General features: G+C 35.4%; 1 protein-coding gene across 1 annotated transcript; it reads right to left on the bottom strand.

The window, feature by feature from the left end:
* Positions 1-8,606: 8,606 nt before the first annotated feature.
* On the bottom strand, positions 8,607-14,641 carry LOC126821047 (mucin-2). The gene is made up of 5 exons (XM_050549346.2): positions 14,440-14,641; positions 12,395-12,447; positions 12,133-12,264; positions 11,879-11,933; positions 8,607-11,344 (listed from the first exon to the last, which is right to left on the bottom strand). The coding sequence occupies exons 1-5, from the start codon at positions 14,501-14,503 to the stop codon at positions 9,858-9,860; spliced, it is 1,791 nt and encodes a 596-aa protein (XP_050405303.1). The 5' UTR covers positions 14,504-14,641; the 3' UTR covers positions 8,607-9,857.
* Positions 14,642-15,005: the final 364 nt, after the last annotated feature.

Genomic DNA, 15,005 nt, shown 5'->3' with positions numbered 1-15,005 from the left:
TCGAATCAAGATGTGAATTTTTCATCGATCAAACAATAATCGTATAGTGTATATCGGGCTTAAGACTTGGTGGAAATATGGATGATAACCCTACCTGTATTAAAGTTGACAGCCCTATATATAAACCATTCATGAATAATGCAAGATATAATGGACGGAAATGACATTCAAAACCTAAACAAGTATTGTTCCTCATTGATGCCCGGGCACTAAGGTTAAATATTTCGTAGAAAATAATATTTATGGGGCAGTGTAACTAGAATATTATATAATGTATCAATTTTATTTTCCGATCTGCAAACAATAGTAGAGGCGTGGCCCACGATTTCAAGCTGATCAACAGTAAATATTAGCAACGTCGCCAAAATTAGCTGTCTACAAATTAAAATCACCGAGTTAATTAGCTGTCTACGAATTAAAAACACTGAGTTAATTAGCTGTCTAGAAATTAAAATCTAGTGGTTTAACGTCCACTCGACATAAGTAGGTCATTATGGGACTGACATAGGGTACATTTTTATTTCAATAATTCGTTTGCGCGAAGAGGTGGGAAGAAAACTGATTACTAGCAGAAAACCGACGGGACTAGACAGGTGACCATACTCCATGTCACGTACAAGTGCAGGGTATAATTTCTACTAAATAATGTTTGTAATTTGAAGGAGCAATATTATGTTTATTCATGCTGTATCTACACGCGTTACGTATGTTTTTCGATGTGGTTTCCCCTTGTCAGTGCTGCAGGGCGGAGGGCCTGACAGGGATAGCTGTTTAGTCGTTCGGATGGGACGAAAAACCGAGGACCCGCGTATACTTTGACATGTACGTAAAAGATCCATTGGCAGTTCGGATTGGCAATTGGAATTCGATATAAAAGTAGGCCGTAGTGCCAAATTTTCCTCATAACACACTACATGGCGTATGCCCGCCTTCATTATCCCAGTGGGAGCATTAGGACGTTAAACTCCATTTCATTTCATTTCATTTATGGAAGCATATAACAAAAACTACAAATTCAAATAAAAAAATGAATAATAATAAGAGCCTTTTAAACAAAAGAGATAAAACACAAATTCTTCACAAGGATCCCTCTTCGAGTGTTGACGCGAAGAGTGGACGATAGAAAGACAGAGAGGCATACAGGTTGACGACTAAAAGCAACAACGACGTCCATTTCTACTCAGGTGATATCGAAGTAAAAGAATTGCCACCTATCTTCACCTGTCTAATTTATGCATTAAGTTTTGTCAAAAAGATTTCTCGTCTACTCACCAAACAAAACCCTAAATCATTAAAAACACGTTATGTCAATGATCCCCTCCTTTATAAATCACTTTTTGTAACGCTGGGTTATTTATAGGGGGACATGCATTGATACCTGGTCCACGATTATCATCACAATACATACAGATATTTAAAAATCAGTTCTGTCAAAAAGTCAAGTTCACTTGTTCAGTTTATGTGCATTTTATGTGTGCTTTATATGGTATTACATTGCTGAAGATAAGTGGCTGAAGTTAATGCTAGATCACGTCTGAGATTTTTTTTTAAAATCTCGTTTTTGTTAATAAATTTTGTTATTCAGTTATATCATAAAATAAAACCAAATACTAACAATCCAAACCATTAGATAAAATTTCGAGGTCCTAAAAAACGGTTTAAGGAAAATAGTGTTGGATAACATTCTGATGGCATATTGCTTTAACGAAGGGAGCTTAAACCCAATGAACTGATGATCGGCAATGATTAAACGATTTCGAAATTAAAATCGTATTTTGAAGTGCTAAAAAAACGGTATAGGCAAAATAGTGTGATCAGCTAATATTGGATAACATTTTCATGGCATATTGCATTAACTGGGAGAGCTGAAATTCAATGAACTGATGATTAAACGATTGCAAAATTAAAATCGTACAGCATAAAGGGGCATCAGGTAAGATTAGACAAAGAGCCGACAGTTCTCGATATAATATAAGATAAATAATGAAGAAAAAGTACTGTGTTGACAATTTCAGTCACATTGTTTCGCTCTGGGTCTCATTATCGTCGTTAGATGAACAGTGTAGCCTTGATTGCCATTACTACCGTTGTTACGTTAATAACAGAGTCTCGATTATCCATTTTAACGGTTTGATTATGGTCTTGGTAAGTTAATTAATGTCTAATTAATAATTTATGTAACATTTAAGGCCTAAAGAAAGACCTACAATAGGCAGATTTAGCTCTTGCATAAGCCTGCTCAACACTTAAGATTCTTGGAAAGTACGAATCGATGGATACAATTTATGTAAAAACAGTTTCTAGAATTATTAAGTGGTAAATCCGGGTTCGTTTAAAGAAACATTTATTGGTTGTTTCGGTGTGGGGTAGCGTGTGAAATAAATTTATGAATAGATACATTTAAATAATAAATAAAAAATACACATATGTAAAAAAATTCATACATGAAAATGATAAATACCAACATATATATGTTAATAACAAATATATATATATGTAAATAATAAATATATATATATGTAAATAATAAATATATATATATGTAAATAATAAATACACATGTAAATAATGAATACATACATATGTTAATAATAAATACATACATATATAGATAATAAATACATACATATGTAAATAATAAACACATAGATTTATAAATAATAAATACATACATATATAGATAATAAATACATACATATATACGTAATAAATACATACATATACAGATAATAGATAAATAAATATATAAATAATAAATACATATATATATATAAATAATAAATACATACATATATAAATAATAAATACATAAATATATAAATAATAAATACATACATATATAAATAATAGATACATACATATATATATAATAAATACATACATATATGAATAATAAATACATACATATTATATAGATAATAAATACATACATATATAAATAATAAATACATACATATATAAATAATAAATACATACATATATATATATATATATATATATATTTATATATAAATAATAAATGCATAAATATATAAATAATAAATACATAAATATATAAATAATAAATACATAGATATATAGTTAATAAATACATAGATATATAGATAATAAATACATACATATATAGATAATAAATACATACATATATAGATAATAAATACCTACATTTATAAATAATAAATACATACATATATAAATAATAAATACATACATGTGTTAAAAATAAATACATACATATACAGATAATAGATACATAAATATATAAATAATAAATACATACATATATAGATAATAAATACATACATATATAGATAATAAATACATACATATATAGATAATAAATACATACATATATAAATAAAAAATACATACATATATATATAATAAATACCTACATATAAATAATAAATACATACATATATAAATAATAAATACATACATGTGTAAATAAATGTGTGCGACTTCTTACCGATGAATAAAACTGGATAACACAAGCATATTTAGCCGCTTATTACTGGTAGGCCTACGTGACAAGGAGTAAATCGAGCTGCCTCTCTCTCTCTCTCTCCCTCTCTCTCTCTCTCTAACCAATTGAAGAAATCTGTTCCGTTTTTGTAAACCATATGGTAATCATAATTTTATACACAAAGAAGTGGTCGCTTTTCACACGGTTTTAAGGTTTTGATTTACGGTCCATTACTTCCAGTTTTAAGAAAATTAGTGGCGTTAATTCTATAATCGTATTAGCATTTTTATTTCGTTGGTTACTGAAGTGGCTTCATTTTGAACAAACTGTCATAATCAATTTATAACTAAATACTTTATAATCATGCAAGTATCGCTATTCAGCATTTGACTACGAATCGTCCTTGGGCTTAGGTCATAGATCATGTGATTTTCAATAAACCAAATATCTCTTGGTCTAGCTATGTGATTGAAATACGCGTGTATATAAAAGTGGAATTCTAAAAGGAAAATGGTGACATGTGCTGTACTTTAGACCCTTTAATCGCGAGAGAGAAATGGGGTTTAACGTCCACTCGACACATACTAGGTCATTTCGGTACTAACATATGGTTTAATTTTATTTCAGTAATTCGCTTGCGTGTAGGTGTCTTTAGCAGTGGGAGGAAACCGGAGGACCCGGTGAAGACCTACGAGGTTGGACAGGCGACCCTAATCCTTGTCACGTACAACAGGGGATTCGAAACCACGCCAGTTGACTCAATGACAGGCCTTATGATACAGCGCGCACGTGCTAATCATTCGGCCATCCAACCCCATTTGTTGCCAACAAGTTTAAACGCGGTAACAGCTCTCTAAACGAAACCGTTGGAGTTATTTCCCATGTTACCAACTCATCGCCCACCCCGAAAAAATAAGCCAAACACAAATAAAAACAAAGCTAAACATAGAAACACAAAAGATCGTTTGAGCAATAATTGAGAAATGCATTGATGGTTCTTATTATGAGAAACCTTATGGCAAACAGGACTCTTACAAACTCTTTTAATAACACCGTTCTTAATGCCCCCGTCAGACCGGGTGGCGTCCTTACTGCGCTGCTGCGACCGTACAGCGACTAGAAAATGCACAAGGTCGCCGGCAAACGTAAACACAACGCGAGAAATTGTCCCCAAAAATTTACAAACTTGATAAAAGTCTCGTTCGTTACCCCGTCAGACTGGGGACGCGCCTTTACTGCGCTGCTACGGCGACGGAAAATGGCCCCAGAGCGCGTCAAGATCGCCATAAGCGTGGTAAAAGCGTAGTGGAAACGCCAGATATCACGCTGTGGTCTCGATGGTCGCAAAAGATCGCCGAGTCACATGTGAAAACGCAATTTTTTGTTCAAGTTTGTAATATTTTAGAACATTTTCGTACGTTGTGTTCACGTTTGCCGGCGACCTTGTGCATTTTCTGGTCGCCGTACGGTCTCTGCAGCGCAGTAAGGACGCCACCCCGGTCTGACTGGGGCATTACAACTTTCAAGGTTAGATCGCAAAGCCTTGGCGTTTGTTTTGAACATGCTTAAAACAAGCGCGGTGACTAGGCGATCATTCACGACCATGGATATCTGGCGTTTCCCACCACGCGTTTACCGCGCTTATAGATAATAGATATATAGATATATAGATAATAAATACATACATATATAGATAATAAATACATACATATATAGATAATAAATACCTACATTTATAAATAATAAATACATACATATATAAATAATAAATACATACATGTGTTAAAAATAAATACATACATATACAGATAATAAATACATACATATATAGATAATAAATACATACATATATAGATAATAAATACATACATATATAGATAATAAATACATACATATATAAATAAAAAATACATACATATATATATAATAAATACCTACATATAAATAATAAATACATACATATATAAATAATAAATACATACATGTGTAAATAAATGTGTGCGACTTCTTACCGATGAATAAAACTGGATAACACAAGCATATTTAGCCGCTTATTACTGGTAGGCCTACGTGACAAGGAGTAAATCGAGCTGCCTCTCTCTCTCTCTCTCCCTCTCTCTCTCTCTCTAACCAATTGAAGAAATCTGTTCCGTGATGTAAACCATATGGTAATCATAATTTTATACACAAAGAAGTGGTCGCTTTTCACACGGTTTTAAGGTTTTGATTTACGGTCCATTACTTCCAGTTTTAAGAAAATTAGTGGCGTTAATTCTATAATCGTATTAGCATTTTTATTTCGTTGGTTACTGAAGTGGCTTCATTTTGAACAAACTATCATAATTAATTTATAACTAAATACTTTATAATCATGCAAGTATCGCTATTCAGCATTTGACTACGAATCGTCCTTGGGCTTAGGTCATAGATCATGTGATTTTCAATAAACCAAATATCTCTTGGTCTAGCTATGTGATTGAAATACGCGTGTATATAAAAGTGGAATTCTAAAAGGAAAATGGTGACATGTGCTGTACTTTAGACCCTTTAATCGCGAGAGAGAAATGGGGTTTAACGTCCACTCGACACATACTAGGTCATTTCGGTACTAACATATGGTTTAATTTTATTTCAGTAATTCGCTTGCGTGTAGGTGTCTTTAGCAGTGGGAGGAAACCGGAGGACCCGGTGAAGACCTACGAGGTTGGACAGGCGACCCTAATCCTTGTCACGTACAACAGGGGATTCGAAACCACGCCAGTTGACTCAATGACAGGCCTTATGATACAGCGCGCACGTGCTAATCATTCGGCCATCCAACCCCATTTGTTGCCAACAAGTTTATACGCGGTAACAGCTCTCTAAACGAAATCGCTGGAGTTATTTCCCATGTTACCAATTAATCGCTCACCCCGAAAAAATAAGCCAAACACAAATAAAAACAAAGCTAAACATAGAAACACAAAAGATCGTTTGAGCAATAATTGAGAAATGCATTGATGGTTCTTATTATGAGAAACCTTATGGCAAACAGGAATGTTACAAACTCTTTTAATAACACCGTTCTTAATGCCCCCGTCAGACCGGGTGGCGTCCTTACTGCGCTGCTGCGACCGTACAGCGACTAGAAAATGCACAAGGTCGCCGGCAAACGTAAACACAACGCGAGAAATTGTCCCCAAAAATTTACAAACTTGATAAAAGTCTCGTTCGTTACCCCGTCAGACCGGGGACGAGCCTTTACTGCGTTGCTACGGCGACGGAAAATGGCCCCAGAGCGCGTCAAGATCGCCATAAGCGTGGTAAAAGCGTGGTGGAAACGCTAGATATCACGCTGTGGTCTCGATGGTCGCAAAAGATCGCCGAGTCACATGTGAAAACGCAATTTTTTGTTCAAGTTTGTAATATTTTAGGACATTTTCGTACGTTGTGTTCACGTTTGCCGGCGACCTTGTGCATTTTCTGGTCGCCGTACGGTCTCTGCAGCGCAGTAAGGACGCCACCCCGGTCTGACTGGGGCATTACAACTTTCAAGGTTAGATCGCAAAGCCTTGGCGTTTGTTTTGAACATGCTTAAAACAAGCGCGGTGACTAGGCGATCATTCACGACCATGGATATCTGGCGTTTCCCACCACGCGTTTACCGCGTTTATGGCGTTCTTGACTCGCTCTGCGATGATTTTTCCGTCGCCGTAGCGTCGCAGTAATGACGCCACCCGGTCTGACGGGGGTATAAGAGATATAAGGTTTTGCGAAAAGACAAAAATGTGACTTAGATCATTCTTCCCCTGGATGACCTGGCGCCTGGTACGTTCGGGCATTTTTATGCGCGAACTCTTAGGGGTTTTTTTACTGGCATGCGCACAGGTACTATTTCTTTTTCTTTTAACAAGTACCCAAATCGGGGATTTCGTGCGGAGGTAGTTCGGAGGTAAACAGTCTGTGAAGTACAACACTTGCCACTGAACCTGTATATCGCTATTTATAAACCGAATGTGTGAAGACAGTTCATACATATCACTCAAAAATTTTTCAGTACAAACTCAGTTGATTCACGCTCGATTTGCTACTAAACAAACCCATCGGTTTATTTTCTCAACAGTGTGACCCGAAGTGACCGCGGATTTATTGAGCTTGTATGAACTTATCCATAGCTATATCCTTACACCGAGAGAAATTATCTAGTCTCGGTGAAAAGAACCATTGTCATCTGGTAGAAAATTACTTTTGTATTTTTTGGAACGGAAAACAGTGTTTTTAGAAGCAAACTAACCTGCCGCACATGAGGAATTCATTATACTAATAATAAAAGGCGAGACCTCTTTTTGCGGCGCAGGCTTATCACTGAGTAGTAAACCGTCCACAAACAATAATATAGGAAGCCTAGTGACAGTGTAGTAAGTAGGCTATAGACTATAGGTTTGAGTCGAGATTACTCGCTTTCAGTTTACTCTGTTTTTGCGATAACCAATTATGTGAGAAATACCATACTGACATTCGGTTTTTAAAAGTTGTACGCGAACTAAATGCGTTTGTTAGATACTGACAGAGCAGCCCCGAGTCGAACAATCGCCGCCCGAGCTGTCTTCGTCAGCTAGTTTCACAATATCGTGCAATAGGTGTATTAATGTGATTTTTAGGTTTAACCCCGCAAACAATGCCAAAATAGTGTTTTCACTGCTTACAGAAAACTGAAATTTAAAAAAAAAATTTTTTATGAGGGTGACCCTCATGTCTGGCACATACTGTCAACATTGTATATTTTTCCGTTTCCGCCCTTCCCCCCACAATATATATTTCACGGCTACGTTGCGACGGTACCAGCATACCCAGTTGTTGACACCCATTACATCACTCCTGTCTAACAAATCATAAAGCTGTGGTGTTACGGTGGCGGCATAGTATTTCACCGTAACACCACAGCCACTCTAACCATTCATAATACATCTAACTATCCCTTTACAGCACTTCACTCCCTACACATTTCCCCTCGTCCTACTTTCCCAAACGTCAACAACACATCTCATACATCCAGTTCGCTGATTAACCCTTGTACTACGTCTACTGGATTCTTCATGTACATTCACCTCACAAAAATATGGGCGTATAAAAACACTAAATACTTCAAGATTTAATGAGTTTTATGTAGATGATCAAAACAATATAAAGAAGAGCAGATCGTCTGTTACATAGCAACATGATAAAAAAAATATGAGAGAGAGAGAGAGAGAGAGAGAGAGAGAGAGAGACTAGTTCATTTCGGGACTAACATAATTTTAGCAATATTTCATGAATAAAAATATTAAACATACATTATGTAAGATTTAGATAAAGAGCTGACCATTCTTGCTAGCTCAAAATATAGATAATGTAAAATGAAAATATTGAAAATTTCATTCAAATTACTTCATTCTGAACCAAGTTATCACTGTTTGTAGTTTTGAGAAGATATGTGCATTGTGGTAACCAGGGAACTGGTGTATTCGAGACTTTTGAAATGGCGAACCGTTCTAATCTAGTTAAAATCTCGAGTATCCGATGCCATCGAGAGTTGATTATGGTCTTGTTTTGTTACTATATTATGTCTAATTAATAGTTTATATAACATCTGCAATAGGCTAGTTTAGCTCTTGCATAATGTATGTTTAAGTTTACAAATATTAATGATCCGTACTTTGAAATACCAAGAAGAGGTTTAAAGAGTTGAAATTGTAGTAAATAAATTGATCATAATTTACAACGTAATGTTTCCTTTTGTGGGAATATTAATGATCCGTACTTGCAAGAAAATGTTTCAAGAGTTGTAACTTAGTAATTATTTGACAATGTTAAATTCCTCCAAGATTCATTTGTCCTTTAGTGAGAATGTTTCTGCTTGCCGTCAACTTCCCCTTTGATGGGATTCTTCTTTACACCGTTAACTGCCCTCTTGTCGGGATGTTTCTTGTAAACGCCAACTGTCCTTTTGACGAATAGTTCCCCTTTAGTAGGGATCTTTCTAATGGCGTCTAAAGGGTATCCCTCGGCGTGACGCTTGTAGTAGATGATGTTGTTGGATTTGTGGTAGGTGATGTGGTAGGACTTATAGTAGGTGATGTTGTCGGACTTGTAATGGGTGATGTATTAGGGCTCGTAGTAGGTGACTGGTAGTAGGTGTAGTGATGTTGTTGCACTGGAAGCAGGTGATGTAGTAGGACTGGTAGTGGGGGATGTAATAGGACTTGTAGTTGGACACGTAGTAGGTGTTGTTATTGCACTGGTAGTAGGTGATATTGTAGGACTTGTAGTAGGCGGTATTGCTTTAATTGTTTTGTTATAAGACGTAGACGAAATTAACCATCTGAATAGATGCTACAAGAAGGATCGGGGTTTATATAATTGTAAATATCTATCAAGTTTGTGTATATTTCGTTGACAGTTGTCCTATCGTGGGGATATTTCTTGCTGCAGCTAACTGTCCTTTAGTCAGAATGTTGCTGCTGGCAGCCAGCTGTCCCTTAGTCGAGATATATCTGCTGGCAGCAAGCTGTTCTTTAGTCGGGATGCTTCTGCTGGCAGATAACTCACCTTTAGTCGCGATGTGCTTACGGGCGTCTAATTCTCCTTTAGTAGGGATATGCCTTGGAGTGACACTTGGTTTCGTGGTTGTTCTAGGGGCTTTGGTACGAATGCTCGTAGTAGGCGATGTTGTTGTCGGACTTGTAGTGGGTGATGTAGTTGGCGATGTTGTGGGTGATGTAGTAGGACTTGTGGTGGGTGATGTTGTTTGGCTTGTAATAGGTGATGTTGTTGGACTTGTAGTGGGTGATGTTGTTGGACTTGTAGTAGATGGTGTTGTAGGACTTGTAGTAGGAGATGTTGTCGGACTTGTAGTAGGTGATGTTGTAGGGCTTGTAGTAGGTGATGTTGTTACACTGGTAGTAGGTGATGTTGTAGGGCTTGTAGTGGGGGACGTTGTTGAACTTGTAGTGGGTGATGTTGTCGGACTGGTAGTAGGTGATGTTGTTGGACTGGTAATAGGTGATGTTGTTGGACTTGTAGTAGGTGATGTTGTAGGGCTCGTAGTAGGCGATGTTGTTGGACTTGTAGTAGGTGACGTTGTTGGACTTGTAGTAGGGGAAGTTGTCGGGCTGGGTGATGTAGTAGATGCTGTTGTAGGACTTGTCGTAGGTGATGTTGTTGGACTGGTAGTTGGTGATGTTATTGGACTGGTAGTAGGGGATGTTGTCGGACTTGTAGTAGGGGATGTTGTCGGACTGGGTGATGTAGTAGGTGATGTTGTAGGGATGGTAGTAGGTGATGTTGTAGGACTGGTAGTGGGTGATGTTTTGGGACTTGTAGTGGGTGATGTTGTTGGACTTGTAGTTGGTGAAGTTGTTGGACTGGTAGTAGGTGATGTTGTTGGACTGGTAGTAGGAGATGTCGTAGGACTTGTCGTGGGTGATGTTGTTGGACTTGCAGTAGGTGATGTTGTTGCACTGGTAGTAGGGAATGTTATCGGACTGGTAGTGGGTGATGTTGTTGGACTGGTAGTAGGGGATGCTGTAGGACTGGTAGTAGGTGATGATGTCGGACTGGTAGTGGGTGATGTAGTAGGTGATGATGTTGGACTGGTAGTTGGCGATGTAGTAGGACTCGTAGTTGGTGATGTTGTTGGACTTGTAGTAGGTGATGTTGTTGGACTGGTAGTAGGGGATGTTGTTGTCGGACTGGTAGTAGGTGATGTTGTCGGACTCGTAGTGGGTGGTGTAGCTGACGGAGTTGTGGTAGTCGAAGGGGCACAGGTACCACAACACTGGAGTCGTCTAGATGGATTTAAAAATGCACATAGAGCTGCAGCACATGTTACTGTAGGATCATCTAATTGTGGACATGTATCTAAAATAACAAATAAAATGTTTCTGCTGTATAAAGTGTGTAGGGGCAGGATTGAATACTTTGAGATATTAGGATTTAAATAATAATATAAAAAAGGTCTGCCCTAGTAACAAGACAATAGATTACATGAGTTACCTTTCTTGTCTTACGGAAGCCTTCAAAATAAAGTAAAAAAATGGAAAGGGATCTTTTACGTGCACGCCAATGTGTAAACCGGAACTACGTTTTTCGCCTCATCCTAACGACGTTATGTTGCCCCTTTTCAGGCCGTCGGTCCTGCACCACTGATATGGAGGAACCACGCCGAAAAGTCCCGATGAACTTTCTCGGCCAACACCGGGAGCGAACTCGCGACCTCCAGGATAGCGACCCTACTCCTTGTCACGCACATCCGGGTAATCGAAACTACGCCATTTGACTCAGTGACAGACCTTATGATACAACGCGCACCTGCTACCCATTCGGCCATCTAACCCCCCTGGTATTATAACAAGACTGTTGAAATGTGCCGCCAAACTTCTAACGTTTATTTACCTGAAGGTCTTGATGGAGCTTGACTGCTAGCAACACATCCATCTGCTACACACCACTGAAATATCCACAAAATAATGATGTCATTTTATATATAGAGAGAGACAAGGAAATCATTGAAATAAATGACCTAGTTTATATCGAGTGGACGTTTAAGCCTCTTTCTCTCTCCCCCCCCCCCTCTCTCTCTCTCTCGCTCTACGGAGTTGAACCGCATACGATAATATAGGCTATATACACATTTGCATTTTTCTCACCTTTCTATCACCACAGACCGTGAAGTTATTAAATGTTATTGAGCCGCTACATTGATCTGTAGCTGTATCTTGACAAATACCATTCATAGGCCCACACATTGCTGCAAAAAACGGCTCAGATGAATAGGCCAACTGAAGAAAAAGACAAAATAAATAACATTACTAATGGAGAAGATATAACCACCCTAGGAGGCATTAACATTATAGCAAAGAAGAAATATCTAATTTAAGCAACAAAAAAAAAATTAGGAAAATAACTTACCCGACAAAAGAATGACCCCGATCCAAAAACTGCACGACATTGGTCATCTGCGTCTGGAATATATTAGTGGAATAAAAAAGATTACTACGTCATAAAAGGTTTAAATTTATTAGTGGTTACACTATTTTACCGATACCGTTTTTTAGGACTTCGAATCTTGTCTAATGGTTTGGATTGTTCGTACTTGGTTTTATTTGATTATTAGTAATTACCGTGGTATGTCGTTACTCATGTGAAAGCGAAATTGCATATTTTTTATGAAAATCAAAACGTAATTATTTCTATATCTATTACTTAATAGGTTTTCAATTATACAACCATAGAAATCATTAAGCACTTAAAAAAACATTCTTATAACAATTTAAAATAATTTCTACTCGCTAACCCTATTTAGAATGTGTATCACGGTGGCTAAGTGGGTAAGACGCTGGCTCGCTAGTCTGGAGGTCGGGTGTTCGATCCCTGCATTGGCCGAGAAAGTTCATCCAGATTTTCCGGCCTGGTTCCCTTCTTGCCAGTGATGCAGGACGGAGGACCTGACAAGGGCAGCTGTTTAGTCGATCGGATGGTACGAAAAATCGAGGGTTCGTGTACACATTGGTGTGCACGTAAAAGAAAGCATTTGGACTTCAGAAAGTTCTTGAAAAAATTATTCGTAACTGGCGAGTGAATTTGAATAATGTTTGCAAGAACTGTCCGGGCTAAATTTCCTTCATAGCACATTGTATGACGCATGCCCATCTTCATAAGGCTAGTTGGAGCAGGGCATTAGGACGTTAAACCCCATTTCATTTCATATCGCTAATTAATAAAACTAACAAAAATTAATATTTACAATAGCAGTCAAAACATGTCGTTATCAGTTACTGCGAGTCTACAGCATAAATATTATGAATAGTAAAACTAATATATTATAACGTTCAGTTTACAATGTTTTCTAGTAAACGATAATAACAAATAGTATTACTAAATTATTAAAAATACTACGATTATTAAATATTTTCTTGTACATAATAATAACACATATTATTAATAAATATTAATAACAATAAAAACACTACGATTATTAAATGTTTACTGTAAATAATAATAACAAAATGTATTAATAAATAATAACAATACACTCACTACAATTAGTAAATGTTTTCTAGTAAAAAATATTAACACATATTATTAATAGATAATTATAACAATAAAAATACCACGAGTATTAAAAGTTTACTGTAAAAAAACAATAACAAATATTATTAATAAATAATAATAACAATAGAAATACTACGAGTATTAAATGTTTACTAGTAAATAATAACAATAAAAATACTACGAGTATTAAATGTTTACTAGTAAATAATAACAATAAAAATATAACGAATATAAATGTTTACCGTAAATAACAAACGGTATTAATAAATAATAACAACAATAAATAAATAATAACGTCCATTTTACAATTTATGTTATAATACAATCTTAACAAAAAATAATAATAAATAATATAACGTTTATTTTACTAATAAATGTTTTTATTTTCCACCTTTTATTGAAACAGAAAAATAAACAAATACTATGATTAAATAATAATAATAACAATAAAAATACTACGATTATTAAATGTTTTTTAGTAAACAATAATAATAAGAAATACTATTAACAAATAATAATAACAATAAATACTACGATTATTAAATGTTTTCTAGTAAATAATAGTAACAAATATATAATAAGATTAAAATACTATGATTATGAAATGTTTTCTAGAAATAAAAATAACAAATATTAATAAATAATAATAACAATATAGATACTACGATTATTAAATGTTTACTCGTAAATATTAATAACAAATATTATTACTAAATAATAATAACAATAAAAATACTACGATTATTAAATGTTTTCTTGTAAATAAGAATAACAAATATTATTAATATGTAATAATAACAATAAAAATCCCATAGCGTTTTATTTTCAATTGATGCTAATAAATAATATTAAATAATACAACGTTTATTTCACAAAAAATGTTAATACATGGTTTTACTTACCCCCGTTTATTGATACAGCATGATAAACAAAAACTCCAAGAACTTGAACAATCAACAAACTCATTTTTATGACAGCTGGATTAATATTTTAATTAAAGTATAAGGACACAAATCAAGGCTATGTTGGCTTATTTTTCAAAAACACCTATTAAAAATTGTGTGTTTCTAAAAAAATAATTCCGAAAAGAAGCAAAGATTAGGTTCTGCAAAAGAAATTTTGCAATTGTGTCTAGCCAATTTTGGATTGATGATACTCCCTCAGAGTCCTAAAAAATTATCTCTCCTTTTGAAGTCTATCGGCCGCTTTTAAATTCTTTGATGTCCTGTCGTACCAGAACAGTATGACATTAAACCCCATTTCATTTGATTTGATTTCTTTTATGTCTTTTCAACGTTTTGGTCGGTTATTATTCAATTTTATTTTTGATTTCGAATCACAATTTATCAATAAAATGAATGTTACACGGGTCAAGAATGAACTGATGGGTCGGGAAAATACATACAAACACTTCATTCAAATCTTTATCAATTTACATAAAGCCTGCCTTAACGGGAAGCTCCTCCCC

This window comes from Patella vulgata, chromosome 1 (assembly GCF_932274485.2).
Source record: "Patella vulgata chromosome 1, xgPatVulg1.2, whole genome shotgun sequence".
In the NCBI taxonomy this organism is placed as follows: domain Eukaryota; kingdom Metazoa; phylum Mollusca; class Gastropoda; family Patellidae; genus Patella; species Patella vulgata.
This window is presented reverse-complemented; position numbering and strand designations above follow the sequence as displayed.